This window comes from Harpia harpyja, chromosome 8 (assembly GCF_026419915.1).
Source record: "Harpia harpyja isolate bHarHar1 chromosome 8, bHarHar1 primary haplotype, whole genome shotgun sequence".
NCBI classification, from domain to species: domain Eukaryota; kingdom Metazoa; phylum Chordata; class Aves; order Accipitriformes; family Accipitridae; genus Harpia; species Harpia harpyja.
This window is the reverse complement of record NC_068947.1, coordinates 15,319,597-15,345,031: the sequence shown is the minus strand read 5'-3', so window position 1 is coordinate 15,345,031 and position 25,435 is coordinate 15,319,597. Positions and strand designations below refer to the sequence as shown.

The 25,435-nt window shown below is 40.7% G+C and overlaps 1 protein-coding gene across 5 annotated transcripts; it reads left to right on the top strand.

The window, feature by feature from the left end:
• The first annotated feature begins 684 nt into the window (after window positions 1-684).
• On the top strand, window positions 685-25,023 carry CHAF1B (chromatin assembly factor 1 subunit B). 5 transcript variants are annotated; one of them, XM_052794511.1, is made up of 16 exons: window positions 685-777; window positions 1,648-1,778; window positions 5,599-5,731; window positions 5,848-5,965; window positions 7,502-7,605; window positions 9,776-9,872; window positions 12,385-12,469; window positions 13,485-13,578; window positions 14,168-14,237; window positions 14,328-14,419; window positions 15,905-16,067; window positions 17,228-17,650; window positions 19,082-19,173; window positions 19,674-20,861; window positions 20,948-22,384; window positions 23,157-25,023. In XM_052794511.1, the coding sequence occupies exons 2-14, from the start codon at window positions 1,653-1,655 to the stop codon at window positions 19,793-19,795; spliced, it is 1,719 nt and encodes a 572-aa protein (XP_052650471.1). In that variant the 5' UTR covers window positions 685-777; window positions 1,648-1,652; the 3' UTR covers window positions 19,796-20,861; window positions 20,948-22,384; window positions 23,157-25,023. The 5 variants fall into 5 exon arrangements, with proteins under 5 accessions (XP_052650471.1, XP_052650469.1, XP_052650470.1 ...); XM_052794509.1 differs by having other exon boundaries at window positions 19,674-22,384; window positions 23,157-23,311; window positions 23,526-25,023; XM_052794510.1 differs by having other exon boundaries at window positions 19,674-21,054.
• Window positions 25,024-25,435: the final 412 nt, after the last annotated feature.

Genomic DNA, 25,435 nt, shown 5'->3' with positions numbered 1-25,435 from the left:
TCAGAAGTACAAGTTTTGGCTTTAACCACGCGGCCGGTGGTTCTTTTGCCTGTTGCTGTTGGGAAGGCGGCGAGAGCGGCACAGCCATAGGCCGTGTGGGAAGAAGGAAAAGTAGATGCCAGTTTCTAAGGGTGTAATTTTTTTAAGTATCATTTCGAATGGAAAGGTTTGCCTTTGAAAGAAAGGGGAATTTGGGGGATTGGTTGCCCTTTGACTAGTCTAAATGTAAAACCTTCTCAAATACAGTAATGCTTTTTTTTTTTTTTTCTTTTGCCGAGTGGGAGGGCGTTGGGCTTTTTTAGTTTTTGTTTCGTTTTGTTGTTTTTGTGGGTTTTTCTAAGTGGAAGCAAGCTTAGGGCAGGCCAAATCCAGAACGCAGGCAAAAAACCCTAGCCAAAACGGCAGCACGGCGGAGCCCGAGGATTTCCCCCAACCACCCGCCGCCCCCCTCTTCGCTTTCGCAGCGGGGGCGGGCAGGGCTGCCAAGTGCTGCGATGGCGGCGCGGGCACCTTGCCCGACCGTCCGCCTGCAGCAAACCGCCAGCCGAAACCGCGGGGGGGCCGAGTCCGCCGTCCGCCCGGGCTGCCCGCGGGGCTGGCCGGGGCGCCGCCGCCTTGTCGCCCGTTCCCGCCTCCGGCAGGGGGCGCCGCCGCACCGCCGGGCGCTCCTCAGGCGGCGGCCGGGAGGCCGCGCGCAGGCGCGGGGCGGTGCAAGGCGGGCTGGGGCGGGAAACGCGCGCCCGCGCTGGAGCCCGGCCAGGCCGCGCGGCGCCGCAGGTAGGGGCTGGGGGCGCGCCCGCCCCGCGCGCGGGGCCCCCCGGCCGTTAGCGGCGGTTGAGGGCGGACGGGACCGCCGGCGCCGCGGGGAGAGGAGCCGCCGCGGGCAGCCGGGCTTTCCGTGGGCGGGCAGCCGGGGTACGAAGCGGCGGGGAGTCGGGGAGGTAGCCTGGGTGCTTGCGGGGCTGTCGCCAGCGAGCGCGCTGGGTTTCGCGTGGCCGATCCTCTGGAGGCGTCGGGTACCGCCAGTCCCCCGGGGGCGGCTTTCGAGGCCCCCGGGGCTCCGGGGAGCGGCCGCCGCTTGCGGTGCCGCCCGCGGAGCAGCCGCGCGGCCGAGGGGCGGCTGCGGCCAGCGGCGCCTCCGCCTTCCTCCTCCCCCGCCGGGGCCTTGGTGCCTTCCCGTCGTTCTGGCTTCTCGGTGCTCCGCTGTCGGTACGGAAGTAGTTGTTGCCTCGGGGGCTGGATGGACGCGCGCGGTGCCGGTCTGCCGCTGCTTGCTCGGCCGGGGCTCGCCCCCGTCTGGAGCCGGGCTGGGGGCAGGGCCCGGGCAGCCGGGGGCTGGAAGGGAAGAGCTGCGGTGCCTGCCCCCGGGATTTCCCGGTTGTTGTAACCCCGTCCTGTGCTTGTCACAACGTGTAATGCCGCCGAGAGACACGGCTTTATCACCCTTCTCACGCAGTGCCCGGGCAGTAACTGTAGCCATAATAAATCGTAGCATTTAGAACTGGTCTTCCTTAAACCGTCCTGTCAGTTTCTGTGGTGAAATTGCTGTGGGATAGGTCTGCGGCGCTTGCAAAATCTGCGTTAACTTTTGATTGCCTTGGTCGTAAGAAACAAGAATTTATCTGGTATTTGCTCTGTTTTCTTTAGCAGACATGAAGGTCATCACTTGTGAAATAGCGTGGCATAATAAGGAGCCTGTTTACAGCTTAGATTTCCAACATGGAGCTGATGGGAAGATCAATCGACTGGCCTCAGCAGGTGTGGACACAGCCGTTCGTGTAAGTTTCAAACCTGTTTGGTTTGGTTTTGTAGCATGTGCAGAGCAGGAAATGGCTTGCTGTCCAAGCTACTAGATTATTGGCTGGTACATGACATCCATGGTGGATGGTTTAGGGAAAGAGTATGAGACTGTACAGCTATATACCGAATGACTGTTACCCTTGGGTACTGTCCCTGAGTTCTGCTGCTGAGTGTTGAACTGTTATTTCTGGAAAATTACCTGCATTGACTGTTGGGTGATATTCCGGAGTAGTAGCTGCTAACTTACGGCACAGTCTTGTGGGTTAGTGAGAAACAACTGGTTTTAATTTCTTTATGTTCATAAAAGTTGAATTTTATTTGTCATTTTGTAAGTAGTGACTCAGTAGTATGGTATCTTTCCACAGCCCTTTTCACTCGGCTTGAGATGCATCTCTCCTAGGTAATTTTGTGTTGGTGCTAGCAAACTTTGTTAGTCAGTTATTCATCCTTTTGAGAATCACTTATGAAAATGTTGAATAGCACAAGCCCAAAAGATGTGGCTGTAGGATTTACCTTTGCAAAATCAGGCAGTTGTTTTTCTAAATTCTTAATGCACATGAGGATTGTCCCCATTGTTCAATGATCTCTTGGTTTCTCTAAAAGCCTTAGCCCTAGTTGGAAGCATTGGGAAATTGAGTGCGCTGGGTGAACCGTGTTTTTTTTACCTGGATGTTAGTCAACTCCTTAAATAAAGTTAATGGCCAAGTGAGGCACAATTTCCTTTGCAGAGAAATAAATTGAATTTATTTATTTATTTAACAGCTTCTCAATATGGAAGGTAGACATAGTGGTCAGTTTTTCTGAGTCACCATTTGAGTACTTCAAAAAAAACTGGCGCATTTGCTTCCCCTGTTTTTTGAAGCTGAGAGTGAAACAGTAGGTTACCCATCACTGCTGGGCTGTTCATTTCATGTTTGAGTTCCTGTAGGTCGGTTTGGTATCTGGGCCTGGTGATTTCCTGTAAAATACTTTTTTTGCTTGTTTACTAAAATCTCTACTGCTAACCTTTCAATTTGAGACAGCTCCTCAAACTCATCCTGCAACAAAGAAGGGTTCCAACCGGGGACCCTCCCTGTGCTCCTTAGTAATGAACTCCAATGCAAAGAATTCATGTAGGTTCTCTGCTATGTGTGTATGTATCTGTCTGTCTACCTGTCCTTGCATGGTATTTTACATTTTAATTATCTTTTGGGCCTGCTTATGTTCTGTCAGGCTTCCATCACTTATTTGAAGAAGAAATAAAAAATACTCTAATAAGGTTTTACTACCTGTGCAATAGGTACAGTCAAAAGCCTTTCTTTTGTATTACTGCTGCATTTTCTTCTGAATAGGGAAATGCTCTGTTTTAGCAGAGAATTTGAGTTGTAAAGATCAGATTTATACTTACATTAGGAATGCCTGGATTGGATCCAGATTTGTTTCTCAGGATCCTCAGTGCAGTACTTTGTGAAATATGCCAATATATCTTAATGTGTTTAGTAGCAAATTATTACGAATAGTAACTGCTGTGATATGTACATGATTAGAATGCCGCTTTCTTTTGGAGGTGGTAAATGGGATAAATGTCATTAACAATTAAAGTTTTATTCCAGTAGCCTCAGCCAAAACTTTTCCCTTCCTCACTGGCAAATTGACTTCTTACCTGATGGTGTATGCATTTCAGGGATTTTGACTCTATATGTAGGTTGCTGAATATATACTTAAGTCATACATATACATATTTTAGGGCCAGAAAAATTTCAGTCATCTTTGACATAAAAGATACTGCTGCTACGTCTTCTTTAGGAGGACTATTGCATAAAGGGGGAAAACTGGCAGAAGTTACAGAGGTCTTAATTCAGGCTGCTTCGTTGTTTGGTATATTCCTATCAAGGCCTGGTTGTTGGTTTAGTTTGTTTTTTCTGAACTGAGCTGCATCCAAGAACAGAATATTTGAAACACCTAATGGGATTTAGATGTCTGTGGCCTTAGTCCCAGAATATAGGGACATAACAGTGTTGCTCTCGTGGCTGAACCAGTGCACAAGTAGAGCAGTAGGAGTGGCATTATTATGCGCTGCAAAATCGAGAACAAGTGGAATCAGGAATTCCTTAAGCCAGCATGGCTGGCGAAGTGTCCGTATCATGCAACTGTCTTAATGCTGTGGTTATGATCAGTGAGGAACTGGAATTATTATAATTCTTGCTCAGATCATCTGTTTGAAACCACTAAATGTATTGACCTTTGGGGTGTCCTGCAAAACTCTTCAATTTGCTCAGACTTCTAAAGAGAGCTAAAATGTTTTTTTCTTCTGTAGTAATCAGCTTTTTTTTTCAGACTGTTACAATTTGTTTTGAGGGATTTGTTAACAAGATTCTGTAATTCCATACTATTGAATCATTGTATTTATAGGCTTGTCAAATACCTTTGAAGCTGGAGGTTGTCGATGACTGAAGAGAGAATGATGTTATATGTTTGGTTGTTGGTTGTTTTCTTTTTTTCATTTATTGGAAATACTTAGTAATATATTTCACCAGACTAAAAAAAATACTGCAATATAATTACAGCTTGTGGTGGGTTGAGTACGGCTGGCCACCAGTTGCCCGCCAAGCTGCTCTGTCACTCCCCCTCCTCAACAGGACGGGGAGAAAATACGATGGAAAAGCTCATGGGTCAAGATAAGGATGGGGAGATCACTTAATAATTACAGTCATGGGCAAAACAGACTCAACAATTTAATTTATTGCCAATTAATAATGGAGTAGGATAGTGAGAAATAAGAACAAAACTGAAAACACCTTCCCTCACCCCTCCCTTCTTCACAGGCAGAACTCCACTCCCGAATTCTCTACCTCCTCCTCCTGAGTGGCACAGGGGGATGGGGAATGAGGGTTGTGGTCAGTTCATCACACATTGTCTCTGCCACTCCTTCCTCCTCAGGGGGAGGACTCCTCACTCTTCCCCTGTTCCAGCGTGGGGTCCCTCCCGTGGGAGACAGTCCTCCATGAACTTCTCCAGCGTGGGTCCCTCCCAAGGGCTGCAGTCCTTCAGGCACAGACTGCTCCAGCATGGGTTCCCCCACAGGGTCACAAGTCCTGCCAGAAAACCTGCTCCGGCATGGGCTCCTCTCTCCACAGATCCGTAGGTCCTGCCAGGAGCCTGCTCCAGCGCGGGCTTCCCATGGGGTCACAGCCTCCTTTGGGCACCCACCTGCTCCGGCGTGGGGTCCTCCCCGGGCTGTAGGTGGATATCTGCTCCACCGTGGACCTCCCTGGGCTGCAGGGGCACAGCCTGCCTCACCATGGTCTTCCCCACGGGCTGCAGGGGAATCTCTGCTCCAGCGCCCGGAGCACCTCCTCTGCCTCCTTCTTCACTGACCTGGGGGTCTGCAGGGTTGTTTCTCCCACGTATTCTCACTCCTCTTTCCCAGCTCCTGTTGTGCAGTGTTTATTACCCTTTCTTAAATTAGTTATCACAGAGATGCCACCAGCGTCACTGATAGGCTTAGCTTTGGCCAGATGCACAATAGTCTCAGAGCTGGCTGGAACTGGCTCTGTCTAACGTGGGACAGCTTCTGGTGTATTCTCACAGAAGCCACCCCTGAAGCCTCCCCCAGCTACCAAAACCTTGCCACATAAACCCAGTACACAGCTGTGGCTCATAGAGGGAAAATTTGTGGTGCAACTGCAGCTTTAGCTCTGAAAGTTTCAGATAATAACTTCAGAATGACTGCCCAAGAAGTAAATTGTGGATTAATGAAGCGGTGCATATATATTACATCTTGTTCCTGAAAACTGTCTGTAATGCTTTTGTAACTAGATATGGAAAGTAGAAAAAGGGCCAGATGGAAAAGCAATTGTGGAATTCTTGTCCAACCTTGCTCGCCATACCAAAGCAGTAAATGTTGTGCGCTTCTCTCCAACTGGTGAGATCCTAGCATCTGGAGGAGATGGTAAGAACTGCTTTTCATGTGTCTTATGCAAGATAATTGTAATGTTGAACTAAATGTCATGCATTAACAAAACAGTGAGTGGGAAAGAAAGAATCTTCATATGATTTCTTCTACAGATGCTGTTATTTTATTGTGGAAGCTGAATGATAGCAAAGAATTGGAACCATTAGTTTTTCAGGATGAAGATGAAGCTCACCTTAACAAGGAGAACTGGACAGTCATTAAAACTTTAAGGTAGCTTAATATTTTATGAGTTTGTTTTCTGTTCTGTGTTTTTGATTCCCCAGTGGCTTTTTTCATCTGATACAGTCTTCTGTTCAGTGTATGTAGAACATCAATGCTCTCTAAAATTTGCTTGCTCTAATATTCATCCTTTTATTGTATTTAACTTTTTCTGATACATTGCCAATGTACAGGTTTGGGTAAGGCAGAAGATTTGGCATTTATGTGACATAACTGATGTGCTCTGAAATTTGTTCCTGAGATTTGCAGTCACTGAAAGCTTAGGACAGAGATATATAAAGTAAATGTGAAGTTTTATTTGCTAGCTTTATAGTGGAAATTTTGGTCACTATTAAAGCAAAAAGCATCAGTGGATAAAATGATTCATGCCAGATGATGGCTGTGAGGCTCAACCAATCTTTTTCAAGTAGTTCATTTTAATGGTTGAAAATCTACTGTATCGTACAGCTTTTGTTTCAAGTGTACAATGATTAATAAAATATGCACATTGTGCCTGCTAAGACTGAGTAAGTATTAGCTGATAGTGGCTAAGGCATCAAACCACCACTGGCAGTTGAACTACAACAGTGTTCTCTTCTCACTCTTGGATGAAGTCTGAAAGAAATTAGTGATTCTGGACTTGGAAATGCATTTTGAGTGAGCAGTATGTATAGCTCTGCCTTGCTTTCTGTGTGTATCTGTTAAAAGTTTTAGTCTCCGTCTATACTGATAAAATCATTAATTATTTTTTGTAAAAAGTGTAAATTCTTAACTTTGCTATCCATAACTGATACATTCCTTGCAACTTCTGAGGTTTATGTGAGAACAATTTCAAAAGTGCTAGTGGGATTCTTGAAGTACCAGCATGATCCTTTAGGAACATTAGAGTTAATCTCTTAAAACAAACAAATGCATGCAATCCCCCTTCCCCTTGGTGTTGCAAATATTTATTATTAAAGTTACCACACTTATGATAAGTCTTCAAATGACAAGCAATAAAAATTTTTTGATGAAGCCCTTTCAGGTGGTTCTGAATATCTTGCAATGTTTGTTCAACTATATCTAAATCAACCTTAATTTTCTGTTTCATGTGGTTCTGCTGAATATGCATGTTTGTTTACCACTTTTATGAGACCCATAAATTGAAGGAAAGTTTTCTTCAATAGCAGCACTTCCTAATTGCTTTGGTGTAGTGTTTTGTCTTCTGTTTGCACAAATCCTAAAATGTTTGTTTCCAGATCTCTAGGTACAAATTCATAAACGACTTCAAATGTGGGGTTTTCATTGTCTGTGAAAAAGCCTGTTGAAAAGGCAGGCTTGTTTGGAATAGAAGTAGGGTGTGCTTTTTTAAAATATTCTACCACCTTCTGAATATGGAATTTTTTTTTTTAAAAGCTGAAAGTCATGCTGTTCATTTTACTTCAGTGATACTTCATTTGCCTCTGATTTTTTTTTTTTCTTTTTAACCTGAAAATGCATAAAACTCATGTTTACATGTAGCTGTAAATTTTTAAATTAATAATTGTTTTTTTCTCTTCTGGCTTCTAGAGGCCACCTAGAAGATGTATATGATATTTGTTGGACCTCAGATGGAAATTACATGGCATCTGCTTCTGTAGATAACACAGCTATAATGTGGGATGTCAATAAAGGTAAATGCTATGTTTATCCCTTGTGTCCCCAGTCCTGGTGGAAGTGCCTCATGGTATTTACCAGAATTGTTGAAAGCATCTTCTTTTGTGATTACTAGTTTTCTGGGATTGTGAGGCAGATAGCCCAGCACATAAAGATACCCTCAGGCAGCAAAGTTTACACAGAAGTAATCTCTTTACCTTGGATTATTCAGGAAATAAACTTCACCCAATCTTTTTTCTCCCCAAACTCCTACAAGCAGCTTGTATATTACTTACTCCACACCCCAACAAACAAACAAACAAAACTTGACTGGTATCAGGTAACTAACTACCTAGGTAAAAAAGGGGAAGCAAGTATAGGATGCAGGCTGTTTTACAAGATGTGACTTTTTTTTTTAGGCTTCATTAGGCAAAACACTTCTGTTCATTCTCATCCTACTGCAGTGGGATTGCTTGTATTCTCCGATTAAAGGCCCATCTATAGAAGTTCGGATAGTAACCAGCTAAGTTATGTTGCTTTACAATGGCTTGATGTTTTCTTATTAGCAGTGTAATCATTACTTTCACTTTTAATTTAATGTGGAAATACTTAACTTGCTCTAAAGTTAACCTTTTGTCTCGCATTTCTATTATTTAGTGTCTAATTAAGAAAAATAAAGTAGAATCCAGCTTAATTTTTCAGAGCACGCATGCGTGAAAATGAGTGTTCTGCTGCTGACATTTTTTGTGTTCTTTTTGGGTGCTTAATGTCTCTCCCATCCAAACTGTCACATATACTCCTTTCGAAAAGTCTTTACCATAAATACATGAATGTTCAATTAAGAATGTGTGTGCTTAGAGCGTAAGTATGTGTAGGGGCATTGTGACCGAATGTCTCCTGCATCTCAGAGTGCTTGTAACGACTTTAAAGGGACATATCTATTAGAATTATTACTAAGAAAAGCTGGATGGCCTCTTAAGCTGATATATGTTACCTGCGTGTAATGTCTTCTATTCTCACTGCTTTCTTTTGGCATGCAATTAATGCCATGGAGGGCATTTTGTGTCTTCTAGGCAGAGAGACAACTAGTAAGTTGGAAGTAAGAAGCCATTACTGGAAAATGTAGGCTTTGTGATTGAAGTTGCAGGTACATGAAAGGAAAGAGTTTCACAGATAGCTTTCAGTAATACCCAGGCTAAAAGCTCGCATGGTTTTTTAAAAAAATGGCTGGAAGAAAACTAATAATAAAAATTCATAGGGTTGTTTGGTACAAAGAGAGCGTCACTGGCTTAAGTCCTTGAGTTACAAACCGTTGGCAGCTTTACTGGGTATCCTGTAGAAATACCGCTATGTGTTTGCTCTGTTCTTACACTCTTCCTTAGGCATCTGTTGCTGGCCACTGTTGGAGACAGAATACTGCACCAGAAGGACATTTGATACTATGCAGCATGGCCTCCACTCTATTTGTGTAGTCTTTTTGAAGAGCTATTGTCTTTGAAACTTGTCAGCTTATAGTATTTCTTTGCAGCAAAGCAACACTTAACTAATAGGAAAAAAACCCACCTGTCACTAGTATCCAAAACAGTATTTTGTGAGAATTATCTGTAACTTTACTTCATCACGATTCTTTGGATCTGAGATATTCAGCTGTGGAAGAATGTGAGTTAGCACTGCTGTAGAATTGTTTCTGAAAGCTACCCATGGGTAAGCGTCAGTCAGCATGTGTGTAGTGTATTTTTTTCAGTGCTTGCTCAGCAGAGTAGATGAGTTTATACAGCCCCCCAGCTGGAAGTTATTTTTTAACGCTGGAATTTCTGGCTCTGTATTCAGCCAAATTCAGTTAGCTGTTGAACAGTATTCTAGACTTGCCTAAAAAGTTTTTTTCTAAATCACAAAGGTTTTGAAATACTTCTGTTTTGAAAATACTCATCTTGCATGTTTAATGCCTAAGCCAAGCTGCTTATCTGAGTTAATTTGTAGGGAACAAGCCTTAAACTGGCATGTCACAATTTACCGTACTTGTGAAGATTCTAGAAATAAAGCAACTATTTCTGATATTCTTATCAGGTACCATCAAGTTAACAGTTTGTATGTTTAAAAAATGATTTCTCTACGTTTTGAAATGTTTTGTCTTGTTTTATTTCTGAAATGAAGAAACGTTTTAAAACACATTTGAATTTAGAATCTGAAAACTGTTTGTAATTTCAGGACAGAAGGTTTCAATATTAAATGAACACAAGAGTTATGTCCAAGGAATAACCTGGGATCCTCTAGGCCAGTACATTGCAACTCTGAGTTGTGATAGGTGAGCTGTTGGTCTAAGTGTTTTGCCTTAGTATTCTTTCTTACTTGAGGATGAATTAAAAGCAAGTGTACAGGATAAATGTGACTTTTCTTTTAGTTTTATTCAGATCGTCCTGTAAGAAGGTTGATGTGAAAGTAAAATGATACTTTAGTTAATCTTTTTCTTGTGGTAAATGATTCCTGAAGTCTGAGTGTCCTCTCTAAGCAGCAAATAAGCTTACATAAACTTTTGTAGAAATTTTTCTTCAGGAAATAAGTTTTCATTGTATTGGTCATTAGAGATACCAAATACATCTTAAGAGAGTGCTCTGTTCTCTGGTTGTTAATGAGCTAATAAGTTCATCCTTGTTGTTTTACAGAAAGATACAAACAGGTTAAGAAATCAGTTAAAGTGTTTTTCCATTGATATCTTTCTTTTGCTCTCTTGCTCCTTCCATCCCCAACAGTTTTGTAAGTGATGTCATTGGGAAAGCTAAACACACACTTCATAAACTTGGCCCTTGTCAGAACTTTGAGTGAGCTTAAACTGTTTAGGGCATGTGTGCTGCTCTGAAGGGGTTCGCAGTTGGCTAATAAATGTATGTCATCTGGCACCCACTGCAAAGAAAATTGCTGTAACAGTGGAAAAGTAGTTTTGATTTAAGATTTGCAATAGGCTCAGAAAAATGGTAAGTTAATGGCAACTAGGTCATTATGAGCCTCTGTCTTCTGATAATCGGTTATGTGAGATTTGTGTGCTTTTTATTAAAATGAACAGCAGTGAAACACAAGTAATAGAATGATGCACAACTTTTTCTTGGAGTGAAGTTGCAAGTGAGAGCATGAACTAATCTGAAGAGGGGAAATCTCCCACCCTCTCAGGTTTCAGATGCTTTTCTGCAAGGTTAGTGAATAGCATTGGCTCAGTGGGGATCTAACAGGAGCCAGGCCAGTTGCTAGGACTGGGCGCTCACCAGCCCGGGGTGGGGAGACCTATTCCCCCTTTTGGGAGACGAGCTTAACTGTGTGACATACAGAGCCAGTAGTTCCACAAATGTCTTAAGCTGTCTGCCACAGCCTCACGTTCTATTTTCTTTTCCTAGCTCTGTCCAGGATTCTTTGTGGAGCTGTTTCAGTACATTAAATCAGGAGAAAGCTGTCTGGTTTTCGTTAGGTTGGTTTTCTGCCAGCCTAACAAATGAACATAACTTGGTGAAGGTCAGAGCTGGCAGAAAGGAGGGGGTGGTGGGATGAGCAGTTGGATTTGCTTAGGCTACCTGCTGGTTTAGTGAGATGAAGTCAGGGGAGTTCCGATGTTCTGTGCAGAGATGTACTCCAGCTTTCATTCATTCCAAAGGAAACTGAGGCATAGAGATGTAGCTAATTGTCTTTGAGGTGAGTTTGCACTCTGCAGGTGTCACTGATGGAGTGACACACTTCACTCGTAATAGAGAAGTAGCAATATGTTTATTGATATAAACCAGTGATTAAACAAAGTTTGATAGTAAATGTGACAGTGGTTTAACAAGATCTGATGGCAAGGTTCACTTGATATTTACTGCATAGAGGACAGGGTCAGACAAAACTGTCAGGGGCACCCTCCTTTTGAGTCATGAGGTTCAGAATGGACCCCCTTGCTTTCTAAACTCCTTAGAGAGGAGTCTAGGTGCGGCTGGATCCACTCCTAGTCCCAGACTTGGTCAACTGTTTATTTCTAAAGGACTATATGTGCACAATCAATCCTTTATATCATTTAGCTAAGAGTTCAAAGTTTAGCATGCTATTAATCACTTACTAAGAATCTGTTGTGGCAAGGACTCTCTCAACCTCGAGCAGTAACCTTGAGAGGGGTCCCTACTCAAGGGGAGATCCTGGCGTGCAGCCCGCTGCTGTGCAGGAATGCTCAACAGGCCCTGGGCTGTCCACTAGTTATGGAGTAAGAGAATTGACTCAGTCATATTTGCATACAGACTACAGATGTTGGCTTCTTCAAGATTTGGCTTGAGTCGGACATTGACCAGCACTGTGGTTAGGTGGGCGCATTGTTCAAATTAGCCCTTGGCTATTTTGTTGTTATGTGTCTCCCCTGAATCCACTGTGAGCTGGGATGCAGCCATCACGACCACATGCATCCATTATGACCACCACTGGTGGTTATCACTTGAGCAGGATTACAGGACATACAGGTCAGGTTGAGGAGGGAGCACACCACCACAGCAGGAGCATACTGGCTACTACAGCACAGGTAGGAGTGGCGTGGCTGTTCACTGTGCACTAATTCCCTTATTCCTCCATGAATGCGTATGCTGGTACTTCACAAACCTTATTGAGTCAAATAATTGTCAAGTGACTCATTGGTTATTTAGCCATCAAAACATGTACCCCCAGTGGTGTCTCATGAATAGAGTTATAATTAATCTGTGATTTTCATTTATATTTGGCGGTCCTGACTGAGAAGTGAGGTCCTGTAGTGTTGTATGAGACTTGGGGTGGAAGGAAGTTGTTCATGGCTAACTGTGCTCTCCACCATGTAGGGTCCTGCGGGTGTACAACACGCAAACCAAGCGTGTTGCATTCAACGTTACCAAGTTGCTGTCCGGATCAGGAGCTGAAGGAGAGGTACATTGTTCTGCTACTAATGGTACTGGAGAATGTGCTGGAGAATTTTATGAGTTGTTCTATGAAACCAAAGGAGCAAATATTTTCCATTCAAGTAATCCATATATCAGATATTTTGTCTCCTGTCTCACCTTTGCATGTTATAAATAGACACCACTTCAGGTTTCCTTGAACATCACAGAAATGACTAAGAAAGAGCACTGCCTGCTGCTGTTGATCTCTTGCAAGTTCAGCTGTTTAAAGTAGTAACACAATGTCTTTGATTGTAAATGTTAAAAATAGTGTGGAAAAAATAGTATGCATAGTGAATTCTTAATAGGAAAAACTTCAAACGTGTCTTTCAGTAGCTGTAAGTTTATTAATGGATATGACGTAGCAATAATATTTTAAAGTCAGCAGCCTGAAATTTTCAAAAAGGTAGTCTGATTTTTAGGAAAAATATGAATTTGGGAAAATTTAGGAAATTCTCCCTAACCCTAAGAGGGAAATCAAAGAGCTTTTTTCTCCCAAACAGTTCTAAGTGATAGTAAAATAACACCTCCAAGCTGGCTACAATCTTTTTAATTCCTTCTATTCCCTTTCTTTTTTTGTGAAAACATTTGTAACAGTTTTATAGAGACTAAAGAACAGCCCTGAGAGAGGGTGTTTTGCCATTATAGAAGTTCTCTTTAAACCTCTAATACTAGAGTTAAAATTAAATGCCTAAGGAACAGGCTTTTACACTGACTGTTAAATAATGTTGTTCTCCAGGTTATTACTGGTTTTTGATTACTGGTCTAATGTGACTGCTCTTGGAGTGTTTTGATTAGTAGCTGAAGAGGGATCAAGGACTATTTTTCTTAGCTGTGAAGAATTTATAGCACAGCAGAAAGTGAGTTTGAAGGAGCCATGGTTTTTAAACCATTTATTTTAGAAGTTCCATCAGGTTGGATTGTACAACTGGATGGTTTTTCTCACTTGAATTCCAGCTGACATGTTAGTGGCACTTTACACAATCATATTTTCAATGTTACAGGCTAGGAGCTATCGGATGTTTCATGATGACAGCATGAAGTCATTTTTCCGCAGGCTCAGTTTTACTCCTGATGGCTCCTATTTACTCACGCCAGGTATGTGAGAAATGTACTGTAACTTACATTGTATCTATTATGCTCTAGTTTGAAAGGTTGCTTTCAAACTGCCATTCCTCATTCTTCCTATTGAAGAAAATAGAGACTCCACAATACTGTTCTGTTAGCAGTCCAGAAATCAACTTTCTCCTGTGATAAAAACTATATTTATGGCATTTTCTGAACTGAGACATGTAAATTGCAACAATACAGCTCTGTTAAAACAGTAAAGAAGAATAATGAGTGGTTTCTTTTGACTGGTCTCTCTTTGTTTGTATCCTTTCTTAAGAACATTCTGCAGTCATAGTAAAAATAACATTGGAAGGAGGAGATCAGTTTGCCCATATAAGCACTGCTTTTATAGATGTCTGGCAACATCAAAAAGAGGCTTTGAGGGGGAAGTATGTAAGGGAAACAAAAACAGCACTAAATAAATATTTGGGATGCCTTTTTAGGTTGTGTTCAGGTTGCACAACTCTTGTCCAACTGACAAGCCTAATTCCTGAGAAGTAGAATGTTTATGGACATAAAGTGTGTACTCAGTACCTTTTTGAGTTGATGAGTAATGTTTTAACCTTTATTTTTGCAGCTGGCTGTGTTGAATCGGGCGAAAATGTAACAAACACCACATATGTTTTCTCCAGAAACAATCTTAAAAGGTAGAGTTTAATAAGATCAAAATATCTTTTTATTTAAAAAAAAAAAAAAAATGAAATGCTGTTTTCTGAAATACTGATTCTTTATAAAAGGCCCATGGGTCACCTGCCATGTCCTGGAAAGGCAACTCTTGCTGTTCGCTGCTGCCCAGTCTACTTTGAGTTGAGACGAGCATTTAATAAAGGTACTGTAAATCCTTCAGGGAGTATGATTTTACAGCAAATATGTAAAAAGGCCGATGTGGCTGTTTACTATTTTATGCCCTAGCCTTTTAACATTCCATTAAGATAGTGTTGTACCACATCTTAGAAGCTGTTTCCTGATTCTAAGACCCCGAATTCACCTTAAGTACCTTGTGAGTACCTTTTGATATGGTGGATAAATGTTCTTACTTGGCCTCTTAGGCTACAGAAACACTGTTTAATATTTTTCTTTAACTTTTAACCATTTTGTGTGAGTAAAAGTAAATAACTTGGCTTAGCACTGAAGGAGTGGCCCAGTGAAATATTTTCTGTTAGTCTCAACTACCCACATCACAGAAGCACCAGAGAGTGGGTATAGTTTGCAACAACCATTTATGTTTATTCAAGGAAGCCAGACCTGAAGCAGTGCTGGTGTTACTGGCCAGAACAGGAGTTCTGAGGTGGGGAAAGGATTGTATGAAGTTGCATAAGAACTTACCTGGAGATTGAAATCCAGCCTTAGTGTAAGCCCAGTGGGTCCAGGAGTGTTTATATTTTAGCAAGACTGGTCTTACTCTGCTGAAAAGGCAGAGGTTTGCTCCTGTCTTTAGAGGGTCGATTTGTAGTGTTCCTTACAGGATTTAGAGATTACCTGTTGTTGTGTTCTGTATTTTCATCATAATCTTTAGATCCATTGTAATGGTGTGTTGCAAAGTAAGGAGAGGAGTGTCTGCTGTTGGTCTCTCTAGCTCCTCTAAACAGAATGCTTGGGTTCTGCCACATACACCCAGAGAAGTGAAAATCTGTGGTAGTCTAGAAATCTATAGATGTGAGTAGCTTACATTATGTTAATGTTAATGGCCTGTCTTAGTGCATAGCTTCCATAATCATCATAGAACTGAACAGGAGCTCTATATACTAGGAATTTCTGAAAGCAGCTAGCTAGCAGTCAGCTTCCAGTGGAAGTTGGAATAATCTGGCCTTACAAAGAGCTAGTGTTGCAATGAAAAGACTAGCTAGGAGCTGAACCCAAGATAACACAAATAGAGCTAAATTCATTGTTTTGACTGAGTCATACAGAATATAACATGGTGGTATAAATTTGTCATGACCTTGATTTACACTATATCCTCAGGTGTGGGGTTTTTGACTTTAATACTGAAGTTCCTATAAATATGCTGAAAAATTTCAGCTGGAAAATACATGACAAACTTTACAAAACAAAATAATAACAATCCAGATGGACGAAGCTTCTGCCAATTTCTCCCTCTTCAGCTAAGACAATACAGGGCAAACTTCAGGCAACAGAAATGTTAGTGCTTGACATTAAACTTTACATTTTATACAAGTTCTATCTTCTCAGCCATTATCTTGATACTGATTAATAATGAAATCTTTATTTAGATTCATGACTAAGCTAGTGCAGTTACTACCTTGCAACGAATGCAAGACAGAATTCTGAATGTGTTCATTTCTTTGCATTCTAGATGAAATCAGTCAGAAATCATCTCCTGCTCTATTTAATCTGCCCTATCGATTGGTGTTTGCTGTTGCTTCAGGAGATTCTGTGCTTTTTTATGATACTGAGCAGTCCTTCCCCTTTGGTTATGTTTCTAACATCCATTATCACACCCTGAGTGACATTTCATGGTAGGTAATTGTTACATTCTTAAGATTTGATGTGATGGGGGAAATGTCCTTTTTACACGTTGAAGTTCTGAAAAACATCTTGTGTCTTGCTTTATTCTTATGTTTTGTTTATGATGTGCATGTGGTCACTGTCATCACAGTGTCTGAACAGCAAGCCACCTCTTTTTTGCCCTGTAAACTGGACAATCATTGTTCTTTATTGGTTGGGAAACAAGGTGCAAGCACCCTGGGGACAAGCAGATGAAAATTTTTGTGAAAGCTAATGTAGTGGGTGCCCATGAAAAGTACTCATTGTTCAGGCAGTATAACTGGCAATAATGAACTTATTTGGAGGTTTTGGAAGTCATCTGTCGGAGTTCAGGTGTCTATCCTGGCCAAATTCTGATTTATCTGCACAGTTCTTGGTGGTTCTTCATGTATGGGATGAAGTAATTTATCTGATGTGATGTGGGGAGTCAGAACTGGAGCTGAAAATTGAACCCAAGTCTTGCAATCAGGATATACCCCTGTGCTTCTTCTCTCATGCCTTTCTAGCCAGTATCCCTAAGCTGAGGACCACATGGAGGCTGCTTTTTCAGAAGTTATAATTGATGTTCAGACACTGTGAACACCATTGTGTGTCAGGAGGAGGGGAGTGGAAGAGAATAGAAATTCAAGTGCTTTTAATCAGTGATAGATAGACATTACTTGGTGAAATGAGCACGAAGAGCCCATTCAGGTGAGCACCATGGTGATTCTGAGCATTGCCTCTACATAGCACAAGGAATGCAGCCAAAGAGCTTGAACTGCTCTGCTAGTCTGAATGAAGAGAGCCATATTTCAGCCATATTTCAGAAACTGTGGCTGAAGAATTGTGTACCTGCAATTGAACCATACTTTGTGCTAGCTTAAATGCATGCAGGTGCTGGCAGCAGCATATTGCAGGTCATCACAGATGACACCAGAGAGATTAAATCAAATGCGAAGGCCAGAATTGAAGATCTTTTGTTCATTTGAATTGGATGTCTTTCACTTGACTGCAGTTTTATTTAAATGTATGTGTGTACCTGGGTAAGGGAGGAGGAAAAGACAGGTACAGCATGTCTTATAGATGGGGGGGTGAGGGTTGAAGAAAAGTTCTGGCCTTTACTCTTAATGGAAAAAAAAAAAATCGCAAATAGGTCCAGCGATGGAGCCTTTCTTGCTATTTCTTCCATGGATGGATACTGTTCATTTGTTACCTTTGAGAAGGATGAACTGGGAATAGCACTGAAGGAGAAGCCACAGATAAATGTCAGGACTTCTGGTGCAACAGAGAAGAAAGTGAAAAAGAGCCAGTCGCACAAAGTCATTTCCCCGGGCTCTAAGCTGACAGAGGGGACTCCTCCTGGCAGGGTCACCGATCCCAGCACTCCCACCCTCCAACCTAGAACACCTACAGCTGTCGGTAAGGACTTGCCTTCCACACCTGTAAGCATAAAAAATGTTCCAGTCTCATCTTCAGACGAGAGGAAAATCAGCCAGTCAGCCAGCCAGAGCACTAAAGTAAACCAGCCCAGGAGGATTACTCTCAACACTTTACAAGCATGGAGCAAGACGCCAAGGTGAGATTTATATTGCTGTTTCCAGTCATAAATACGAAGGCCAAGACAAGCTGTGCTTGTGCTACATTTAAAGGTTGAGGTTTAGACATAAATTCCTAGCCCTGTGTCTTGGTGGTAGCTGTCTTGACATGGAACTTTTTGTTCCAGTTGTACTGCAACTGAAAGGTCAAAATGCATCCTGAATCTTAAATGTACAGCTTTTATATTTCTGTCTGAAATGTGAGGCAGTAACAAAGTTAACCTGACCATTACGTCTGGTCTGTATGGCAGCAACAGGTGTCTGTCTTCAGTTCCCATTTTCTGTACAAAGATGGTACCTGAAGCTTTCAGTTGACAAGAACTATTTAAAGACCCTTCTGACAAGAAATATTTTAAGAGTGCAAGTCTAGACAGACCCTCAGTGTGCACAGTCATGGATGTGGGACTTAATGCATTGATTGAGGTTATTTCCTAAGGTGAAGATGTAGGATTTTAGAAATTTCCCGTAATCCATGTATTGATTGTTAAACAGCCTGCAGTAGAAGATCCTGAGCTGGCGTGCGACAGTAAGGAGACAACCATGCAAATAGAGATCTAGACCTTGTCAGCAAAACAAGGCTATTTTAGAATTAAAGGAGATTATTATAACTTCTCATAGGAATGTTTTAATTAGTAGATGGCATGGGAGGAAGTGGTGAACAAGTAAGCAGGATTGTGGATTTCATCAACAACTGCAAAGAAAAATCTGAGATGATGGCTTTCTACACACCAGTGTTCATCTCTGCTGGAACTAACAAGTCAAAGGGTTGTAGGTAGTTGAAAGTGGCTTTAGCCTGGAGGGTGGGGTGACTGATGCAGCTAATTAGTCTTTTTATTTTTGAGAGAAACTATATTTAATCATATCAACTGATTATGCCATGAGTGTCATCTTGTAGTAGCATGCATGGTGGTACTTGTAAGACTTTTTTTTTTTTTTATGGTTCAATCCTCTGCCACTTTGTGCTTAATTAAAAGTACTGTCCAGAAGAGATTTAGCAGAACAAAATAGATTTACAGTAATTATTAGTGGACCTCAGCAGGCAAAAGAATTCCCTAGTGTTTTATGAATCTAAAGTGTTAACATGGACAGAGCTAGGGCATAGTAAGTGCAGCCAGTCTTAATTTTAAAATTTTTGACCAAGATACTGTGCTCTGAAGGTGAATATCAAGCATTGTGCCACATATAACATATGTAAAAGTACTTTCTAGTGGAAAAGATCACTAGTGATATTTAAAGTATTTCTAAAAAATGCTCTATTTAACATATAACAAGAAGAAAAAATGCATAGTAAAATATGTCTAAAATAGATTTAAATTTAAGTGATTCTATTTGAAGTAAATCTTTAAATAAAGTATTTGTGGAAATGATGGCTTTAAAGCAATTGAACTGTTTCTGTTTCTGCTTTTTTAAAGGAGAGTAAACTTGATTCCACTGAAGCCAGATATGACAACCTCTGCATATACAGATACAGTTCTTATACCTCCTTCCTCAGAACGGGAACGTGGTAAGCTTTTGTGGCTATGAATAGCCAGCAAAGTCTTTTGCCAATCAGTTCTTTCCATTATAGGGTTCTGCTATAAGCTTGTAACACAAGCACAATCAAGCACAAATCTAAACCTAGTTGCAGGTTTTACAGCTTCTTCATTGTCTTGGTGTGTTTGAAAGGTGCTTTTGACAATATGAAATGTGTTCTCACTGTGGTTGCTCTTGGGCAGCTGCTTACGTGACAATATGTCACTACAGTTTTTATAGTAATGGGTGGATTAGCTGACACTGAAACCAAGAAGAGTAAATTCCCTTGGATGTAATGTTCTCCAGGTCTTACAGGTGAGTTTAAGACCCTTGTACTTCTAGCACATCATTGTTTCAGTTGCTGGACTCTCTCCAGCCAGGGTTGGGGTTTTTTTTGGTGAGTGCTGAACTGTTTGTGAATTCAGCAAACGAATTTACTTTCTTAATCTGGATCTACTTAGCCTAAATGATTTTCCTATCTGCCTGTTTCAGAGAGGCCGTTACCATCTGATGACAGTCTTCAAAATCCTCCAGCATCGAAACGACCTAGAACTGAGGAATTGTCTCTTTCTACATCTGCTGAAGGTCAAGTCAGCTGGAATTCAAACAAATAAAGGCTGAGCTTTTAATAGACTCTTCACAGTCTGAAGGCAATCCAGCCATATCTGAGAGTACATTTATTTTGCAAATGTTAAATCCTCAATTCCTGATTAAAGTACCATACGCATATTTGACGTAGTGCTGTGAAGAAAGAAACTGGCAGTAGAAGACACAGATTTCAGGAATGTAGCTTTGCAGAAGAGGAAATAGTTGGGAAGTGACTTCTAAGTGCGTTTCTACTTCTTGAAGACAGCATTCTTCAAGAAATGCCACAGCTTAAGGAAATCAGGGAAATCTGGATATTAAAAAGCCATACAGTAACCTAAAAGTCTCCATCAAAGTCCCTAAGTTGATGTTTATAAAGTATTGTATCTTCCAGTAACCTGTCTGGCTGAAGAATAGAATTTCTAAGGACTTAAATGCATTCATAATGATTTAATGTGGTTTAAGACAAAAAAAAACCAAAACGTTTTATTCAAGTATCTTGGCTTATATGTTTAGCAGTGTGCAAAATAATTCATGCTGTCCAGTACATGTGGAATGGAAGCTGATGTTCACATGCTCTGAATGCAGCAGCGTACAATATGACTGATATGACTGAAACATAAATCAGAACTTGTAACTGCAAGAAACAAGAAAGCAAAAGGAAGAAACCATCTGAAGACCTGTTATAAGCATTAAACAGCAGAAGGAAGTTCTTAATTGTTTATTTTCTGTGTTTAAAAAAAAAAGCAGACATGAGATTTTCCTGAGGCGGCAGTATTTGAGCGTATGCATCAGAAGTTTTCGCCCATTTTTCCAAATCTTAACTCCCTTAGCCAATAAAATATAAATCCAATGTATGTTAAACTTCTAAAACTTGATTTCTTTTTAGCATTTAATACTTGTGCTAAGCGTTTAGCATTTAATAATTGAACTAAGACCTGCAGATTGAAAACAATGAGTCCAAAATATTTGAAAATCACTACTCTGGATTTGCTATGGTGTACAGACTTGGCCTGTAGAAGTAGAATGCTCAACCACAGTATTCTGAGCTCATCCACTTCATTTTGTTTAACATCATGGACTTGATTTTAAAAAGTAAGATAATTCTTAAAATGTGAATAGTTGTTCTAGCTGGTGATAGCATGTAGAAGTTTTAAACATAATTTTTTCTCGTGATTTAGGCTATTTTTCTATCATTTGAAGTTCCACAACACACAGGAGGGGAAAGCTGCAATTCATATTAAAGCTCTTTGACTTTCATTCTTCCCTGGATTTGGTTGTTTTTAAGGTGTGTAATTTATTTAGTGTTTGTTTTCTGTCAGTTTCTAAGAAAGTGGACTAATACTTTAGAAAAGCACAAATACAAATGTTTCAGAAGTGATTAATAAAAGTTAATAGGGAGGAAATATTAACAAACACCTATGTCAGTGTTTCAGGCAAATGAAGTAAGTTGCCTACAATTTAATTTCAACAGTAATTAATAAGCAAAGGGTTGTAGGAAACTAACTGTATCTTTGCTTTCAATCACAGAGATGAGGATGGAGCTTTGTTGGACTTCAAAAGTGGGTTTTCTTCTAGAGAGGAATATAAAGACTTAATTACCAAGCAAAGCCACATCTAAAAGTTTTTTCTCCAAAAGTTTATAGAGATACCTGAATTGATAGCTGAAGCAGATATTTGTAACTAACATGCATTGCCTGACTTGCTATTTTATGTTTTGTCCAGTTTGAGCTATAAGAACCTTGGTAGTTCATCTTTCTGTGGGACAGTGACCCACTTAGTAGTACTGCAGTATTTTGTTTTGTGCACTGCAAAGGATCCTTTGAATTCAAACTTACACTTCTAAATACTAATTGCAAAGCTATCCTGATAGGTATTTTTAAATCTTTTTTGTTGTTGTGGGTTTTTTACACAGTGTATTTCACTGTAAACTACTCTTTCTGTTGAAAACTAGTAGGTTGGGTATATTATTTCAGTGTTATTGGCATACCTGGTCTCTGTGGTCTTCAGTCGTCAGATGCAATTAATTGCCAGAGTATTCAACTTTATTTCATACCTTAACCATTCAGGTGACATCCACATTTGTGGTTCCTCAGCTTATTTTTGTTCTGCCTTACAATCTAATAGGAGCTGTAAAGTTAACGTGGCTTTCATAGCTGCCATTTGGAGACTATTTTCATATCATGATCTCTGTCAGAATGCTCTATCTGATACTTCGTCTTCCCTAATAGGAATTTTTTCCATTTAGTTCTAGTTGTCTCTTGCCACTATGATTTCCTACTTCTCTGTTGATTCTGTTACTTATACACTGCTCTGTCAAATTTATACGGCACTAGTTTTTTAACCTTTTTTCTATAAATGGATACCATCATTTGTATAATAAATTACTATCTTTAACACTGTGGCAGTCAGAACTGTAGATTCCTGGGTTTTGTGATTCCTCTTTCAGTCTCCAAGGGGCTATCCCCACCCAACATTCACACTTAAGAAATGGAAAACTATTCTTACACTTTTTATAGAAAGTGGGTTCATGTTTTGTTCTCAGTCATGCACTGGACTCTGCTTCAAGACAGAACATGCCTGGTGCTGTTTCAGTTCTTTCTTGACTGCTTCATAAGGTGATGTATTGCATAGACATAATTCTTTCAAGGGTGCACTTTAGTCCAGGTTTGGCTGAAATGTTATTTTTAATTGGCCAGCTGAATTGCTCATACTTCAAATGGACCCTGAGTTCATATTCCAGCTGTGAATGTGGTGTAGGTGCTGTCTTAGGTCACATTTTGCTCAGTGCCTTGTGTAAGGATCTTACCTGCTTTGAGGACCATTATCCTGCTTGTACTATCCTGATGAGGTGGCATTATGGAAAAATGCCCTATCTACATCTTTTGACCTCACAGCAATAAGAAGAGGGAGCTGAACTCATAGAATTAACTTCTGTAATAGGCAGCAAATCACTGTTAAACTCAGGGAACCATGGAACTCTTCATTTGGGGTGTTCAAGCCCTGTGCCCATCAGCATGTTTGGTGCTAGTGTATATCGGTGTCCCACAGGCCAATCCCCTGAAAAAAAAAAAAAAAAAAACAAAAAACCCCCAAACAAACGAACAAAAAAAGCCAACAAACAAACAAAAAAGAGCACAGTAGCACAAAGTCATTTCCCCAGTCTCTAGGCTGACAGAGGGGACTGTTTGAGCAGCAGGGTTGGGTCAGATGACTTCCAGAGGTCCTGTCCAACCTCACCCGTTCTGTAATTCTGTGAATGCTGCCACTTCCAGTTTGGCATAGTTTGAATGAGCAAGTACTTTAACACTTAAGATGGAGAAGTTACTAGTCATGGGAGTTCGCTAATATATGTGGTCTTTATGTGCCATTTCTTTCCATCTTCCTCAGAATCACATGGATTTTGCTAAGTGCATGAAGCATAATGAAAGGTGGGGAGTGAACACATCCAATATGCCTACTGCACAAATAAAGTCTTCTGCATTATCTGATAGTGTAAATATCTGTGTGGACTATATGTCTTGGAGAGTTCAAGTTACAGGCAAGTGATCCTTTCCCTTTTTCAGATTGGTTTTCTTGCATGTCTTGTACTTCTCTGGCTTGATAGTAGATCTTTTAAAATGTCATCTTTATGTCCCAGTTCTGCATACTTTCTTATTTAAGTATGTGTCCGTATATATGTGTAATAATTTTTCCATGTCAGAAAACCAGTTTGTTCGTTACCTTAAACCATGTGCCTTTTTTCATAAGTTCAGTGAGGGACTGGAAAAGCCAGGCTACAGAAGCACAAAGCATGAGACTTCTGTGTAAAAAAAAAAAGTGCAGAGCGACCTCTGGATGTCACTCTTCTGATAGGATTCCTCCTCCCGGGGCTATGGGGAAAAAGTGCTACTAGCGGCAGCAAGGAGAAAGAAAACACTTTTCTTTTAAAATAAAAGCTGTAGGTGAATCTATATAACAAATGTATGTTATCGCAAAATAAATTTTTCTATTGTTTCTACAAGCTTCCTTCTAAGAAGACAGGGTTTGCTTTCTTATGAATTACATTTTATAATTGACTACAGAAAGTAAGTCCATACTATGATAGCATTTCTCTGTTGGGAGATGTAAAATGATAAACCTGAAATGCCACATGCAGCCTGAAACTTTCCAAGAATGTCTTAAGCATCATTTCTGTTGAAAAGCTCTTTGAAGAGGTAACGGGAGGGATCTGGAAGGCATGTGGACCATCTGGTTAGTATACGCTCCAGCCAGCTTTCATTTGTCTTGCCACGAGTTACCAAATTGTGATACACAGATTGCTACAAGTACTCAAAGTATTTCAACATCCAGGACCTGCTGCTGCCACCACCAGTGCTAGCACCTACAGCTCTGGGTGGGAGTTGGTAAAAAAAGAGAAAAATGTTTGCATGCCCCACCCATAAGTCAAAAAGCATTTAATCATGTGTGTCCATATAACAATACCGTCTTATCTGTCCTAATCTGTTTTAAAAGGGTGCACTGCCATGTTATTTGTCTTCCAGCCCATTAAAAGGAAATGAAAAACATGAGGGCAGAGTCACGCAAAGCTGCTGGAGCATAGGAGAAAGTGGCCATGGTGGGTGGCAGGTGTAAGGGCAGTATGTAAGCAATCCTCATGCATGATATGTGTTCTGTGTGCAAGAGCAAGAAGTCATACAACTCCTTACTTATGTGTCATTTTTTACTCCTGGTTAGAAAGTGACTTCTTGCTGCTTCCACCATGTGTCAGGCTAGTGCTGCTCAGGCAATGATAGGTCTTTTCCATTGTTGAGTTACTGCTAGTTAAAATCAGGATCTCTTGCTCCTCAACAAAAACATATGCAGACATACCACCTTAAAAACCAAATACTTCTGTGAGCCACTGAACTAGTAAGGCCTTGTTTCAGATGGATATATAGCTAATTGCACTAGGGGTTTCAAACAGATCTTGCAACTTTTTAGATGGGGAAGGATTCACGACTGTGTTTCTCCTGGAAAGACTTTCTGGTATGTAATAAAGGTTAATTTTTAGACAGCTAGAAATCATGCTCATGTGCTATTGATGTTAGCTTTACTTTTTCTTCTATCCAGCTACCTGTATTAATACATCTTGTAATTATTTAACCACTGCCTTTTTGTCAAAATTTGGTTGATATTTGCCTAAGGATTCAAAACAGAATCTCTGTACTGTGTGTGCACATTCTCCATGTTTACATAAGCATCATTTCTTATACAAGAAAACAGGCTTACCAAGTAACTATATTGTATGTGTGTTTTCTGCTATAGCAGTTGCAGGATCATGAAGCAGCAGCAGATTGGAGTTGCATGATAATGTATGGTATCACAAGTTACATGATAACAGGATTTGCTACATGAAACCTGTCTACTTTTCACACCGCTCTTTGTGCTACTATAAATGATTTTTCTGTTGCAGTTCAAAGGCTGTAGATCATTGCTACATGGCAACAGCAAATTTCATTGTGGAATTTATGTAGACAAATCAGTATTATAAGCACATGAAACTGGAGGGAGGTCATTCCCAAACATGGCATACAAGGGCCAGATTTTCAGAAGTACTAAGAGCTCATGGCAGGGTTGGACTAGATGATCTTTAAAGGTCACTCCCAACCTAAACCATTCTATGATATTCTATGATAAGTAGAGGCTGC

Excerpts from the sequence above, each read along its gene's own strand:
- CHAF1B (XM_052794511.1), top strand. The coding sequence starts at position 1,653 with ATGAAGGTCATCACTTGTGAAATAGCGTGGCATAATAAGGAGCCTGTT. Across the intron at positions 9,873-12,384 it reads GCAACTCTGAGTTGTGATAG|GGTCCTGCGGGTGTACAACA; the intron begins GTGAGCTGTTGG and ends TCCACCATGTAG. Across the intron at positions 14,238-14,327 it reads TCCAGAAACAATCTTAAAAG|GCCCATGGGTCACCTGCCAT; the intron begins GTAGAGTTTAAT and ends TCTTTATAAAAG.